Below are 16,737 nucleotides of genomic sequence, written 5' to 3' on the forward strand. Positions count from 1 at the left end.
CTCCATTCGCGACTTATATTTTTATTTTACGTTCAAAATATATTTTTCGTGTCTTGATCATTGGTATTGGTAAAAATACAGTAGAGCGCCGTTTACCAGGGTACCTTTTATCCGGCTGTCCGTTTATCCGTGCTGTTGAAGAATGACAGTTCAATACAAAGGTGACAATGCGTTTTGAAAAGGATATTTGAAAAAAAAAAACGCTTTTTAGAGCAGATTGGCATTACAAAAACACATTAATTCATGACAAATTTCACATATTCTTATTGGAAAAACATAAAGGTAATAAGAACTGGTTTTTTTAACAAACAAAAGATAAATTTTAAAAAAATCAAGAATTTGTGATTAAATATATCATTTGACTCATTATCCGTGTTATTCGCATATCCGGGCGAGGTCGAGTCCCGATGAGCCCGGATAAGCGGCGCTCCACTGTATTTCAAATCTGGAGTATAGGGGATCATCCATGAATTACGTAACGTTCGTAAGACTGCAGTTATGAACGTTTAAATTCAAAAAAATGTAAACCTCTACATGCTTCTCATGAGAACAAATATCCAATGAACCAAACCCTGTTTAAATCAATCTCCTACAATGCTTTGTAGGGTCTTTTTCTAAAGTTATATTCCATGAAATGTTCAAGCACAATCGTTTCTTTCGCTCTTTTAAGCTCAAAAGTAAGAGAACATACGGTTCGATTCATTCGCCATCCTTTTTCGGGCCACATCTAATGCTACCGACATTACCCTGGCGTGATCATAAACCAGCGTGCGTATGTGTGGCAGCGCTTCTGTTATTACTTCCGTTCATGCTTCTGCCAAGTACATGTTTTCTCATTTCAAACGATTGCATTTACATTCGTAAGAAGGGTTTGCCGGCAGCCAACAGTTCCGCACACTTACGGGCACACAAGCACCGCACCACGCAGACAGGGGTCCCTATGTGAAAATGGAGTGAAGTGAAATTGATAGTTGGGTTGTAAAGTTGGCAATACCCAATTACATCCGCTTCATTTTATCACCTTCTTCTCGCACTGCTCACACTGAAACCCGTTGTATTTATGTGTGTGTGTGTTTTGTGCTTGGAACGGAGAACATTGGATGTTTGCTTCCCGAAAAGCGTTCGGCTGCAATTTCGCATCTCGTTTTTCAATTTACACATTTCACAATTCGGTTGTTTTTGCTCAGAAAAAAACAACAAAATACAACAAGAGTCGAAATGGAAGGAAAAGAAACACACACACACGCCAGCGGGGAAAACCAATGTTCAATTTTAACTAGCACATCTCAATGGCGTGCTCACAACCAACCACCACCACCACCACTATCCGGTTGTTCGCACAACGTTTAACGATCGCTATCTGCGTCGCATTTATTGTTGTGCCGGAGATACTTTTCAATTCCAATGTCGCATTTTCCACCCATTTATGTGCGGGCTGATGGCGAAAAACGGTCGGCGTCGCCCCCCCCCCCCATTTACACCCTTCCGCATCGATGTGTTCGTAGAATTGGATGCGTGTTTGTTTATTTTTTGTTTTTGTCTGTTCGGATTGGTGCTTTTATTTTGTTTCACTTGATGCGAATGATGTCGAAACGATGTCATTATATCTTGTTGCGCCTGGTAGTTGTGCAATTTTATTCCACCATGTTCTCCCGCCCCTCCTTTAAGCTTTGAAGTTTAACAAAAAAGCTTTACACACGGTGAATGAGTATTTGTTTGAGTTGGTGTTCGATTTTTCCGCGGAACGCTAAACAAACGAACTGCACGTTTAGCAAAGCTTTATAGATTGGCAAAAATTGCACCAACCACTCCGGTTGTTCCATTACAATGTACACTTGCAATACTTTCCGCAAAAAAGCGAAAGCTTTTGCTTTGTTTGATTCTCGGCAAGTGGAATGGCCGATTCCGATTCCGAGTTGAATATTTTAACACCAAATATCGTGCATTCGTGCCCCACTTTTCGATAGCTTTTTGTAAGCGGATGCACACGAGCTCCCATTTTAAAATGCACAGCTTTGTATGTTGGGCCGTGACCATACGATTCAAATGCTGCCGCTTTGTTCCCTTGTTTTGGAGTGTTTTTGGGGCGGGGGGCTTGAAACAAACAATCCGATCCGACGAGTTTGCTCGCTGTGCTGATATATTTGGCAAAGAAATTGTACACCTAATCCTGGGGGAGGAAAAAATAACGGCCGGATTTGACCATTTTACACATCATTTCGCCGCCGGGAAAAGCGGATTTCAGCGGCTACATTCGAAACGTTCCTCACTCTCTAGCACTAAACTGGGGGAAACTCTTGAAGGCCTGCATCGTTCCATTGGTCCGCAAAAACACATCATCACCCGGCCGCGAGCAAGGCTCCCTTCCCCCGGAAAGGTACTCGAAATTTTCATCATCCAATATTTAAGCCCTTGTTGACAACTGTTTTAAAACTAAATTATTCATTCCCCGACATTCGCCCGGAGTTGCTGTGCCGCTGTGGGCCACGCTTCCGTCACGTTTTCATCACCCGAACAGGGCTGGCTCGCTGGGTTGTGTGTGGGTGTGTGTAGCTGTGTGTTCCTTTTTGGAGCTCTTTCCCTCGACCCCGTGTTGCTAAAAGTCAGTCCGATGCGGTTGTGACGATTGCTGTTGATGCTACTTTGCGCGCCAGCTTGGGAACGGATGGGATTGAGCAAGAGAGCGAAGGGCATGACTAAAACCCTTTTTGGTGTGTACGCTCTGCTCGGTGTAATGAAGGGATCGCACCATACCTTCCGCCCGCACAACACCAAACGCCCCAAATGAGAATCAAAAGGGCTGTGGGCGACCGTTTGTGTGATGAGGTTAGAGGATTGGGTCCGACGGGTCGTAAACAAAATACTGGCAAATAATTCATAAAGCTATAAAAACCTTACCACTTCATGCGATGGGAAGGTGGTGACATCCTGCGGGAATATGAGGATGTCAATATGAAGTTGAAAAGCGCGCGTTGATAAGTGCAAGGAAAGGGGGTACTTATCGGAAAAGATGAATAAGTACATTTTTGGTAAAGAAAATCCACCAACTGCTCGCCAATTGCAATACTGTTCTGAGAATGGTTGGAACAGTCCAACTAATATCCATGCTACATTCCATCACTATCATCTATTACGTTCACTTATCATTCATCCCACACACTCGCACACAGCTGGCGAATTCGATGCGACGTGATAAACGGAGCGCTCACTCACTCTACGGCGGAACCCACGATGATGGGGTAGAGCAAGTAAAACTAGCTCCTCAAGCTGCTGCTACGGGCACGAGTTTTGCTAGCGGATCTGGACGACGACGACGGCAGCAGGTAGCACTCTACTAGCGCTCTACTGTTGAAAAATTCAAAATCTCATTTTCCGCCTCAACGCGCGCAATCCGGCGCTGTTGTCGGTGGAGAAGTAGCACCAGCCACCTGGGATCGATCTCCAAAGAAGTAGTACGATCTCTCCTGTCTGCGTGTGTGTGTGTGTGTATGTTTGTCGATGGAAAAAGGATGTGACTGTGTGATTCGACTGGAACGTTGGTCGCCTGGAACCGGTGGTCTCAAACGCCGGTGGAAGGGGAACTGCCTGTCGGTTCCCAGGGAGCACTGCTCTATGGACCGTGAAGCACTAACTGGCCGTTGAGTTGAGCAGTCGGGATTGATGGAGTTAGCTGTTGGGAGATGCTTTAAGCTGCCTCGTGTGCGTTTCGTTTGCTGCTGGAAGGGTGAATTTAATGAAGGAAAAGTGATGATTGGGCTGCAGAAGATACACAAAGAGCTATTTCGATAAATGGAGAATGTTGTAAAAGAGCTTGATGCTTTGTTTCATCCACTTTCTAGAACTGTTCTAAACTCTTTGTTAGGACTTACATTCTTCATCTGATGGTACGTTTTGCTCGCATTGCTTAAGGCTCATCATTGGAGCAAACTACACTTTTCCAGCACAGAAAAAAACCTTCCATCTCCAACAAAATCCTTAACTCTTCACATATACCATCATTTATTTTCGACTCGGGTTATCCCGTTGGTTAATCTTCCACTACGTCAAACAACAACAGCAACAACAGAAAACCACGTCACACGAAGCTGTCATCAACAATCGCATCCGGAAACCTCGCCATACACACAACACCTTTGATAAAGCGATCATTTATACTGACAGGTCCTTGCTGCTTTGCTCTTCCGGTGCCACTATCGTGATATCACCCATCACCTCCCATTTGAAGTGCTACGCGTTGAAAGAAGTACCCGCAGTGTAGGCGCAAGTGATACTTTCCACTTTCACCTCGTCACACACACACACACACACACACACGCACCCACCTTTCAATCAAACCCCGCCATGGGTGTAGATCATTTATTTTGGCGGGGCTTTTGTTGTTCGCCCGGTGCCCGCAGTACGCACGTGTCCTGCGAGAAGGGTAATTGAGTGATTTCTTGTCATTTCCCAGACCCATTCGCATAAGGGAGGGAGGAGCAGGGGGAGGTCCACTTGCGCGCGCCCGTGTATGGGAATGTCGGTCGGGGCTGTGTTCAATATTGGAATTTGATAAATGATGCCGCTCTGGACCGGACAGGAACGATCACAAATAATAATCGTATCGATAGACACACACACATCCGACGTTCGTTAATTTGACTGTCACTCGACACGCGAACCGACTCAACACACACATACACACACACACACACACACACACCTCGGTTCTCGTTCACCATTACACGCATCGTGCAGTGGGGTGAGTGCCTCGGTCCCATTGTTGGCATTCATTTTTTCCTCCCCCTTACGCATCCAAGTCTCGGGGGCGTAGGTGAGAAAATGAGCTCTCCCACCTTTACCTGGCGTCAGGAACAGAAGGACCTTTTGGAGTTTTTCCCCCTTTTAGTTACCGACCACAACAACAACAACAACAACAACAACAACGACCACAGGGACAAGTCTTACTATGGGCTGGCGTCCTCCATAATGGAAACGTGAGTGAATGATTACCTTTTATCCGTTTCGGGCAAGTACCGGAGGGGGTTGGTCCTTACTCAGGCCCGGTTCGTTTCAGGGCGCGTTTCCAATCAGGTGCTATCAATCATCGACACAGTAACGCACACGGTGCGCGCTAGCCACACCACCGCAAAAGGTCACATACACACACGCACGGGAGGTCGGACGCGGCCGCTGATGGTGTGAGGATTCCCACGCTATCAATCAGAAAGGTGGTGCAAGCTGTTGTTAACCTTCTGCGAAACGGTGGTGTTTTCGCCTCCCCATCCCCCCCCCCCCCCCGCCCAGAGTGTACCATTGTTTGCAACATATTGACCTCTTTGTTCGGTGCACAAGCGAACGGCCCCGGGCAGCTCAGGCAGCCCTGGTAAATGGTCACAAATAAGCAGCCCCAAACAACTCCCGCTCCCAGGGAAAAGCGGGCAAGGCCTACGCACCGACAACTTCAATGGTACTTGAAACGAGCTTTCCGGAAAAGTTTTCACCCCCCGAAACCCCGAAGCCGAGGTACGATCGGTCGAGCTGTGCGAAGACTAAATTTATGAATCATTTATCACTTTATCAGTTTGACGCGCTCTCGGGGTTTGTTTCGGTTCTGCATCTGCTTTCTGACCGATTCTACGCTACTTACACACACTCACACGCACTTTGCCCGTTGCACAATACATAATTTATGTTGCAAAGGTCTGAAGGAAGAGCCAAACAGACCAAAAATCTGCCGGAAAATGGACAATTGGGCGTAGAAAAGAAGATTCAATGGTAAGAAGTGTTTTTTTGTCTCGTCCGTCTCGTTGTGGAAGGAATGAAACAATGGGTAAACAGTTAATCTCTCCGGCCAGCTTTTGCGATGTGAACATAGGCAATTCAATGCGAGAAATGTGGGATTCCACTCTGTACCGGTTCGCACTCACTTAAACCCTTCTCTTGGGCAAGATTTAGTGATTGATACTGACAAACAACCTGTCAGCAATCGAAAATCTTGGTAACGTTGTGTTGTTTCACGCTTCAAGTTTAATTTAAATTATTGAAAGGCTCGTTGAAAGACATTGCCATAAGCTCTCGGGCCCCTGAAGGTATGCTTTAAATAAGCAAAGCCTACTTATACAGCTACTGTCGAAAGCTCATATGCCCCTGAAGGTATGCTACGTACAGACGAGAGATACAGGGATGTAGGGACTACTTCTGGAGGGATTTAGTTGAAGATTTATTTATTGAAATATTCTAGATTTTGTATTTCTAGACCTTGAATCGTGGAAAAATTATGTACATTTATGACATATCTAAAACCGCAACATAGTGTTAGAAACCCTTTTTTAGTAGCTTATTTCTCTCCTCAAAACTCCAAAGCTCATCCTTCCCAGTTCGACACCAGCTCACAAAAAGGATTGAGCACCATTTTCAAGCACCATTTCAACCGCTGCGCCCAATGAATCGCCTTCTCTCCACCATTGTATCATGGCAATTTTTAAGTGCATTTGAAGCGCTTCTCAACCGGACCACCGAAAACTGTACCGAAAGCTGCTTCAAATGCATCCATCTTGAACTCCCATGGCACTCCCAGAGATACACCGGACATTCCGGGCAGGAGAGAAACTCATAACTCGAATACCACGGTCCGGATTTCCCGCCCCCTTTGCCTCGTGCTGCAGGCAGACCAAACTCTGAAAGGATCATTAGTTTGAGCACAGCAACCATTTCAGCCTCATCTCAAAAGCATCCATTCCTCCCGGGCAGCCCTCTTGCAGCAGTCCGGGTGCATTCGAATGGTGTATTATTTGCCTGCCGAAAATAGCCGGCTGTGTGCAACCCAACGCGGGGGGAAGAAGTGGTGAGTGAGTAGGACGGTCGGATTGCTCCGAGTTTGTGGCCCCGTTCATTACTGCGGCCCCCGGTGGTCGTGATTTATGAGGTGTCCAACAGTTTATTTCCATTTAATGTCCTTAATGGCTTTCTGAAGGGTCGTTATAAATGTATGTATGTTTTATTGTGCACATCCGGAATGCTCTCTGATCACACTCGCACGCTGGTTGGCTTGCGTTGCGATGGTTTCCGAGCCGGGTTGGCCTCGGAGAAGTTCACATTTTCACAGGCCACTGGGGTGGGCTGCCTACCCCTGTGCCAGCCTCTCCTTTTGCTGACGGGGTATCATTTCCACAAGGTTATGCCATGAATGTCCGGGAAACATATTTCTCAAACGTCGCCAAACCCCTCCCCTCCAACCCCATGGATGGATGGGGCAGTGATCCTTTTCATCTTCCTCAAGCGTCCGCAAGCAGCTTTATTTGTGTGTGTGTGTGTGTCCATTCTAGAGGGTTTCCAACATCGGCAGCCATAATATTTATGACATTTTGGATGTATTTTTTGTTGTGGTTTCCATCCCCCTTTTTTCTGCCTGAAGTGTCTCAGCTCTGTCCTCCATTGACGGTTTCCGTGTCGGACTGTTGTCGTCACACAGGAGGAGGAACGAAAAAAAAACGGCCCACATTGGCAAAATACATGCCATAATGGGTTCGCAAACTCGTTGGCCGAAGCCGCCTCTGAAAAGCAGCGGTGATGGTGGCGCGTCCGGTCCTGGGGCAGTCTTTATTTATGTGTTATTATTTGGCAACACAAGAATAAATTCCTCCAGCGGGGCTTTAAAAACCTGGGGCCGATTTATGATGGCGACCTGCCCCACGTCTCACAATGTGGCGGCTGAGGAAGCGATTTCCAGCGACCTGCCCCTCCCAGATCTACCTGCACCGTACAGATTGTAAACAGACGCTCCTTTGAAAAAATAACCACCCCGTGGGCCATTTGCCGAGCAATCGAAACGCTGCAACGTCCCGACTTTGTTGTGCCACATGTGTTCCGGCGACGACAATTTGCCACAATTGTCCTTCCATTTAGGGGGGGGGGGGAAACGCGGGAGACAGAGAAAGGGGAAGGGAGTCCCACTTCCCTTCGAAAAAGGCGCACAAACAAACGCGCTACATACGGGACAGGCAGTAGCAAGAAGCTGGAAAAGAAGGAGTTTTAAATGAGTTTTCGTGGAAAACAAAAGTTAACCTAGATTTGGCTCATAAATTATCGATTGCCGTCTGCCAAATGGACCGATGGCATGAAGCGAAAGCTGACAAGCTGGCCGACCGACGAAGGATAGAAGTCACAAAACCCGGGTTTCGACCGTCAGCCGGGAGTTTAAACCGGGAAGGGGTTGTTTGTGTGCTCGAAACGCCACACACAACCCCGGCCCGGGCAGGGCCGATGAAGCTGATTACTTTCACGTTGGACTAGTTGGACCAACATGTCACGCCCTCCGGACTCGGCTTGATGGATGATTGAGTCTTTATGAGTTTTCTTTAGCCATGGGTCCATGGTATGTGTGTGTGTGTGTGTGCAACGCGCCATCGCCAACGTGGAATGCGAAGGGAATGGTCATGGTTTGCGTGTTAGTTGGTTTAGATTAATTTACATTTTCTTCCACTGCGTCCTTCAACCTCAGCGAATGGGTGAGAGATATGTGTGTGTGTCTGTGTGTGTGTGTGTGTGAACTCAATTTCACAACAAACGAACCCGAATTCCTTCTCTTCCTGCGCGCACTCGCTTCCTTTCTAGTTGTCCCTTTGCAAGAACGCATTTTATTGCTTTGTTTTTCGAAAAGTGGCCAAAGAAAAAGGGTTTGCTATCGCTCGAAATAGCAGAAAGGAAAAATAATAACACCCATAACGTTACCTCCTCCACCCAAATTCTCCTTGTTTGTCCCTTCTCACTCCTTGCAAGGGTGTAATTTTCACAAAACAATTCAAATGAATGTCTTTGAAACGTTTCCCGATTGCTGCATTCTTGCTGGGTCTGGTGCTGCCCTCTTGCCGGCCACACGATTGGCTTGTAAAACGCAATTGAAAGTGGCATTTAGTGTGCGTTTCTGACTGTGATTGTTTGACCGGCCTCAATCCCCCCCCCCCAGTAAAAAGTGGCCGCCTCCCGGGAATGTAGTACAGGTACGCAAAAAAAGGAGGCGGACGCATTGCATCATTGGGCTTATATGGTGCCCTGAACGGTACTAGCCAGCCAGCCAGCCAGCTACACCTGACAGGTCTGAGAATAATTGCAAATAATAGCCCCACGCACACACAAACACACACACACACACATGTAACTCTTGTGTGCGGGAAATGGTTTCCCGAATGTTCCGAAGCTTAACTCGTCTAACCACAGAGAGAGTGCGGCCTCGAGCTTGCTGGCCGGAAATGGCAAATATCGTTCGTTTGTCCTTAACGCAGACATACACACACACATCCCGAGCAATGGAACGCTACCGATGGTTCGTTGTAACATTCTTTGCGTGCGAAAGGAATTGTTGCTTTCACAACTGGAATGCACAATCAGACGAGTTGGTGGGTGGGCAAAAATTGGAATGCCCAAGGGCCGCTTTCGGATCAATATACAACAGTAACGGGTACAATTAGGTTCATTTCTTTGAACTTTTGCAAGGGCCAGCAACGAAACACCTTATTTAGCAGTGGTTCTGTTCTGTTTTCTACATTGGCAGGACTGTTTTTAATTTTATTTGATGGTATGATGCATCATGCTGTAATTTTGTAGGTCTGTATCATTTTCAACGATTTTTTACATCAAACTAGAGCTATAGTTTCTTCTAGACAGCAACAATACTTAATTAAAGCAATTTTGTTGCACATTTTGCATACATATAGGCGTTTTGGGAATTGTGAAAGCAGTTACCCTTAGAAGAAGACTTCAGCCTAAAAGTAGGCAATCTATGAATCACAAAAATTTTATATTATTATAAAATCGACAAATATATCTTATACTATGAATAGCGGAAAGTTTTCTGCAATATCTTTAACTAACTAATCTATAAGTAGTTAGTTAACGAAAACTATTCCCAAAAGTGCTTTCAGCGCAATTCAATGAACACAAATGCCTGTATGCCTGTATGTAAGGAATCACTCCGGATCCGCACCGAACCAATTTCGGGCTTACATTGTAGCCGACGAGAATATTGCATATCATTCCGGCGTCGGAATTAGTAACATTTCCCTGCCCCCCTGCCGCTTATGCTAACAATAATTATATCCCGCCAATTGTCCAGATTGACGTCCGCACAATGCAAGCGTCGTATCATCGTCTAACGGCGCAATTTCGATTATGCTGTCCCCTTTCTCCCGCTTGCTCACCCAACCTGTCGATCATTTGCAATTATTACAATCTCCTAACCGCCAGCGAGCAATTCGTGGAGTTAGGATGGCCGTACCCGTACCCGATGACAGGCTGACCTTTAGACTGGCCATTAGCCGAGATTGCGCATCTTACACGCCTCGGCTCGTTCGTTCACAACAATTGATTTGCCGCCCGTCTGTTCCCCGGTGGCCTCTGTTGGCCTACGCGTCTCCTTCACTCTCACTGTCATGCTCATCGGCAGCATCATCTTCGGCAGATCACGCATGAATCAACGGTTCACTCAGCCGCGTCGAAATCGTACCGAGCTTCGCACAATCTTCCGGTAAACTAATTCCTTTCGATGCCGTCGGTACAGCATCATTCCCTCTCCCAAAGGCCTCTGCCAATCCAATCGCTGGAGCGATGGAGCTACCCCGAAAGTAGCCATATTGTGGTGCTCGTTTATAAGGCCCCTGTTCCATTCCGGCGCTTGGTGTAGCTGCCAGAGAGCAGGAGCTAGAAGCTGACGCAAACGGGGTGTAGTAGTTTTGTGGTGTGTGTGGTGGTGGAGTCTGCCACATCCGGTTCAAAGATTATCGCAGAAACCATAATTTCATAAACTACTGATTCGACACAAAAGGGAAGCTGGAGCGCAATACTTTCAGTTTGGGGTGGGGGGGGCAGCCGGGTCGGTGGAAAAACATCCTACGTTTCCTGCTCTCCGCCGGTGTGTCTCTCTACTGCTGCCTGGTGGTGGCTGCCACTGATCTGCTGACTTGCAACTGAGCTCCAATTCCCCGCTGGGTTGCCCATCATCCGTTTCGTACCTAACGAGCTCTACATCTTGCGCCAACCGGGATTCGGGTTGGTCTTGGTGTGATTGGGGCAGTGTGTCTGTGTGAAGTGGGGAGCTCTTTCATACACCTTCTTCCTTGCTTACGGTGCCCTTCTAGGCACAAACTCTACGAACCACCGACGGTAAGAAGCGCACTCACCAAAGGGAGGCAGCAAACTCCGATGTAATCGAGCAGTACTGAGGATATGAGTGTATATGTATGTGTGTGTGTATGTGTGCCTGCACACTGTCTACTCCCACCCCATCGAACCCTCTCACGGCTCTCTGTGTTTTGAAGCAACCAGCCGTGAAATATTATTTAGATCGTGCATATTTACTTATTCACGTTTTCCATTCCGGAGGCCGCTGCTGGAATGCTTGGTCAATGGGGTGTGTGTGTGTGTGTGGCTGTGCAGACCATCTGAATGGCCCTCATACCACTCGGGAGATGATGAAGAAGAACGAACGAACGAACTGCTGCCCAAGTATCACGTATGGCAACAGAATTCATCCACCTGAAGGAACTAATGCTCACCATCGACCACCACCGAGGCACGGGCAGGAAGTTTCGGTCTCAGGGAGAGGCATTATTTGCATACACATGGTCACAGAGACGAGCCGTCGGGGACGGTGGCAAGAAGAGTGTGTGCACTTCTTCGTCGGTGCCATTGGAACGGGGACATCGTGCCAGAGCCCCCGCCCAAGCAAGACGTTCGGCTGGGCGGGTACGTTACCAAAGGTATGCAAACCTTGCGCCTTAGTAGCAAACAGTGTGTGTGTGTGTGTGTGTACTGAACGTGGCAATGGTCGTGCCTGTGGGCTGATATCCGTGTGCCTTTACATACCCCCCCCCCCCTTCCCCTGTTGCTTCCATTTTCAACCTTGATACCGTTGTGTCTTTGGCATGACATGGCGCTTCACGTGACTTCATCAAAATGTGAGTAGCTTGCGGTGGTACCAATCCTTCAATTCGTGTGCCGAGTGTGCCAAGAAGCAACCGGATCGCCGGAAGGAAACGGGGAAACAGGAACAGGAAGTTGCAGCATATTAGCAGGGGCGTAACTATGGCTCGGCTGTGTGGCGTGTTGTGACGTTCATATGGATGGAAACTTTGGTTTGTTGGGGGCTCTTCGGACAGTGAGCGAAGTGAGCGCAACAAAAAAAGGAGACGACAATCGCACAACTACTGCAACAAAGGAAAGGAAGAAACCTGCAACGCAACACCAGATTGTCTCCGGATGATACTCGGAAGTGGACGGACAGGGACAGACAGGTGGAACTAAGTCCAATTGTGATAAAAGTCGGCCACTCTCGAGCGCGCTTCCTTCGGTCGGTTGGGCCTTGAGTTGGGCCTAGAAGACATTTCGTTTGTTTATTGCTTCGTCGGCTGCGCTGTCGAAGGAATTGCGTACTATCGATGGTGCTGTAACTTTTGTATTTACCGAACAACAATGTGTGCTGCGGGCAGGAAGGATTTGTGTGGTTTCGTATCACTTCATTTCTCTGTCCGTTGATTGAAGTAGCCAAAGGTTATGATCACACGAAAATATGGGTTCTCACCGATCGAAAGGTAAAAGGTGTGGTCGTTGCGGTGGAATTGGATTATTAAACAGCGGCATAGGTCCTCTGTGGTCCCCGGTGCCGGACGCCAATAATGGTTTTACATAAAGGAACGACAGTGTCATAACATGTGTAGTGTGATAAAAATAAATGAGTACCGTTTTCTGTCCGTTGACAACACTGACCACTAACCACTAACCTTTTCTTGCTTGTTCTTTCTCTCTCTCTCTCTCTCTCTCTCTATCTCTCTCTTTTCTTTTCTTTCTACGCTACTAACACCATTGGTCGTCAAACGTGTGATAACTACATGCTCGTTACCATACACGAACGACTGCTCGGTTAATTCGACCACAAAATCTTGGGGCTCGTCGTCGTAAAAAAAAACCCCCCACACACACACATAGCCGGCCGTCTCCATGTTATGGCGACAAACGGCGACCCTTCGATGATCTCTCCTCCGTCTTCCATTTCGAACGGCCCCGAGCCTCAACTGCCACCATTACCACCACCATTAAGATCAACCCAAGTGCTGCAACCACTGTGCGTGTATCCAGGTGCGTTTGCCGCGATCCCATGTACGCCTAATCTGATTGATCAAACGTTATTGGTGTTTGTTGCATCTTCTCAGCCTTTAGTTCTCGTTTGCTTGAAATGTTGATTTTTATGTTGCTGTTGCTTAGCCACACTCGGCCACCTTTAGTCAGCCCTTTTTCGTTATGCATGAACGGGTTTTTGTCACCTTCGAGCGTTTTTTGTTTATTATGTGCGCGTTCAGTTTGGTGGTGTGTTATTTCAGTGATTTCCGTTCCTTTTTGCTTTATTTGCTTCACCCCGTTAATCAATATGTTTCACATGGCATGTAAGTAATCGTTGTGTACCGCAGCACCACAGCAACGGCAGATAATCATACTAATGAAAGCTTTATTTGCCTGTTTCTTTGTCCTTCCTGTGCCCAACACTGGACAACTGGATAAACAACCACAACAACAACAACAACGCACTGATGCACGCACTCCGAACCTCAGTGTCAACATTGAGCCAGGAAGGAACGTATGATTATGTCTTTAGTGGGCCCCTGGATTCACAGGCCCTGTCATCAACGCTCAAGCTGACCTCACCTCCAGTACGAGTGCGCCCGGACGGTAAGTAAACAAATGGCGTCTCGTTATCGTTCATCGATAACGAGCAAAACGAGACATTCCGAATGCCCTCACTGCCATCCCTACTACCTGCACCCTGTCATTGATTCCTGTTGCTTGATTATTTATATCCTGGTACACCTTCCGCTGCTTGATGATTCGCACCTCACCTCGAGTCGTTGACATGTGTGTGTGTGTGTGGAGTTGATTTGCTCAATCTAATTGAAGTCGTCAAGGCGATGGTAACATACACAGACACACACACGTAACTCGTACAGGTAGATCCATCAGACGAAAATCATCCTTCCTCTAGCCGGATCTCGATCGAATTGAAATTTATTATGGTCCATTTCGAGAAATGAACCCGGGAGCTTAGCAGTGATAAAGAACCGATTTCTTCCCATTATGCGGGGCGGGGGTCATTGGTCAAGGTAAAAGATTATCGACAACTCCAAACCAAAACTCCATCAGCTCAATGGACCGTGGTCGTCCGTTTGGTGAGAAGGATTGATTTAGATTCCTCTTGTTAGCAAGAAGCGTTCAGCTTCCAAAAGGTGGCCGAACAACTCGTTGCGTCTCAATGCTCCGTTGGCCCATTCATTGTGCATTCTGGCGAATGAATGTGATGAAGGAGATGCCTTCCAGGAAATCTGAGTAAGAAGAAGAGTAAGAAGAAGAGTAAGAAGAAGGGAAGAGGGAAGCTTTGTTAAAAAGTAGGTGCCAGAAGATAGCGCACATACTTCTTCATTTCTACGGCTAAAATCAATCCATGGAGAGCCATACGTATGTAATGAACCTTTCGAACGAGGGTATGTTTAATTCTTTCATTTCCCTTTGCTCCGGCACCCTATCAAAAACCTCCGTTCAGAGCCTTGAGAGCCGGAGAATTCTGTGCACGTGGTGATCCTGTTTGAGAGTCGAGTCGAAAAAGTTCGATCGATCGATTCCTCCAGCCTGAAATGGAAGACGGAAAGAAACGAAAACCCACTGAACCTTTCGCCTAGATTTCGAAGTGTATGCTGCACTGCACTGAATATTTCATTGTCGGACGCTGCTAGTCCGTTAACTAATTTAAATTAAAATTCTCTTCTCCGGGTCGTTTCCTGCTCCGTTTTGCCCAGCACCCTTTACTTGGTAGTCTTTCGATCCTTTTCTGGAGGCGACGACGCTGCGAAACCATTGCCCACCTGCCCTCGACGCTTCGTTCCTTCAAAAGAAGCTTAGCTCAGGGGAATTCGAAATTCGAAGTGTAAAGCACACTCCTCCACAAGACGAAGAGCCGAGCGGTGGTGCCGGTAAGCATGGGTAAGAAGCTTTCCGGCATCGCTTCATGCGGTGGTAATCGGATCGAATGTGCAGATTGATTAGAGCCTTTCTCACCATCCTCCCCCTTTCTCCCTCTGCAACTCTGAACCCCTTGTGATAGGAAATGAAACTCCAATAGTCACCGCCCTGTCGAATGTGCCGAACGGCGAGGGCAAGTATATGTCGTTGAGGAAGGAATACACTTCTTCACTCATCAAACGATGGTTCTTCAATTGACGCTGAAGAGCAATGGGAAAAAGGGGGGAGCGTGGGAGCATGCAGGGACGACTTAGACAGGAATGAAATAGAATTCGTGGAAATTGACGCCATCAGTAGTGGCAATTCGATTCGAATTGATTCGAGGAAGATACATCTAACGGAAATAGACCCAGGGTGTCTTCTCCCCTTTGCTTGAGAAAACTCGGAAATGAGCCTCTTCCCCCCCGGTCCCGCTCAGTACGGCTTCCGCTTGTTTTTTCTTCCCCTATCTTTTGTATGTGTGTAAAGGTACTTTAGCCAGATGGTCAGGAACTTTGGGGCAGCTAGCACTACCTTAGCTAGGTCGCAACAAGGCGGCTACAAGGGAGGCACGTAACCTTTGCGGAAGGTTCTGGAAGTTGATTTTCCATTAATATCATACGTCCGGAACAATTCGTACCTGCTTCCTAGCTACTGCAAGGGAGTTTGCACCTGTTTGTGCCCCGGCAACGGCATCGTAACACACGGACCATTGATTCGCTGGTGAAATGTATTTCTGCAAACATTATCATCTCGTTGCCATTTCCGTGACGTGATAATTGAACCGTGAACCGGAGGGTGTCTTGGGCAGTTTTAAATTTCATCGTTACCTCGCTGCCTGCTTTGGGTACGGACCATGGTAACAGTTGCGCTTGGAAAGTGTAGAATAGGGTATTAGGTGCGCTAGCGGGGGTCATACAAATTGTATAACTTTAGGCGTTTTGTGCTGCGCAATGCATAAATTGAGGCGAAATTATAAAATAGGTGTTGTTTGTAGCTTATGTAGGCGATTGCAATAACTTTGATCACTTAAGACGTGGACATGGACAGCACCAAACTCCAAACAGATTCCACAATAGAAAACGGTTCGTACAGGTAGGCAGAACAGTTTTATTGAGATTAAAAAGAAGATTTTACCTTTTTTCTTGGCCCTTTTTCATCTTATTCTTGCATTCTTGGCCCAAGGAAAACGCAAATACATTTGCAAACCGGAAGCTAAATTGAAATGTCTTCACGCAGGTGATTAGAAGCCGGGTCTTCCCCCCCTCCCCCCACCCCGATCCCTTATCACATTCGATTTTATTGTTACACCAGAGCGTGAACGCGTGATGGCCGCCTCACCAAGACGACCTTTTCCGAGCGGCGCTTTTCCGCGTTCATTCATTTTTATGGAATCGTTACTCTTTTAGTTTCAGGGGCTTTTTGTTTTTGCTCGGCCACCGGACGAAGGATGATTTGGTTTTGAATTTCATCTCTTTTCCTCCCATCCCGTAACACGCTGTTTCATTTTAATCTTTAGCTCATATTGACCTTTCCCCGTGTTGGGCGCTGCCCTGGAATCGTTTTATTTTTATATCGAAACCATTATAAAATGTATAACCACCTCCCGCCAAAGCCACCTGATCCCGTGCCTGGGCGGATCCCCTTATGCGGAGATTATGGACCCAAACATTCCAACTCCCCTCCACGCATCCTCTCCTCGACCACCACCACCATCACCCA

General features: G+C 47.1%; 1 protein-coding gene across 28 annotated transcripts in view; it reads left to right on the forward strand.

The window, feature by feature from the left end:
• Positions 1-16,737, forward strand: part of LOC121592895 (glucose transporter type 1) — a 172,973-nt gene that overhangs the window by 100,481 nt on the left and 55,755 nt on the right. For 25 of the 28 annotated variants that reach the window (XR_006004706.1, XR_006004707.1, XM_041914767.1 and 22 more), the window contains 2 exons: positions 12,958-13,128; positions 13,579-13,695. The exons of 1 other annotated variant lie outside the window; for it this stretch is intronic. Coding sequence is in view for 25 of the 27 variants with exons in the window: in XM_041914767.1 (XP_041770701.1) it covers positions 12,975-13,128; positions 13,579-13,695 (271 nt within the window). In the remaining 2 variants the exon portion in view is untranslated. The remainder of the gene's footprint in view (positions 1-12,957; positions 13,129-13,578; positions 13,696-16,737) is intronic. 2 more of the 28 variants (XM_041914782.1, XM_041914796.1) reach the window with 1 other exon arrangement.

The sequence above is a fragment of the Anopheles merus genome, chromosome 2L, assembly GCF_017562075.2.
Source record: "Anopheles merus strain MAF chromosome 2L, AmerM5.1, whole genome shotgun sequence".
Classification (NCBI taxonomy): Eukaryota; Metazoa; Arthropoda; class Insecta; order Diptera; family Culicidae; genus Anopheles; species Anopheles merus.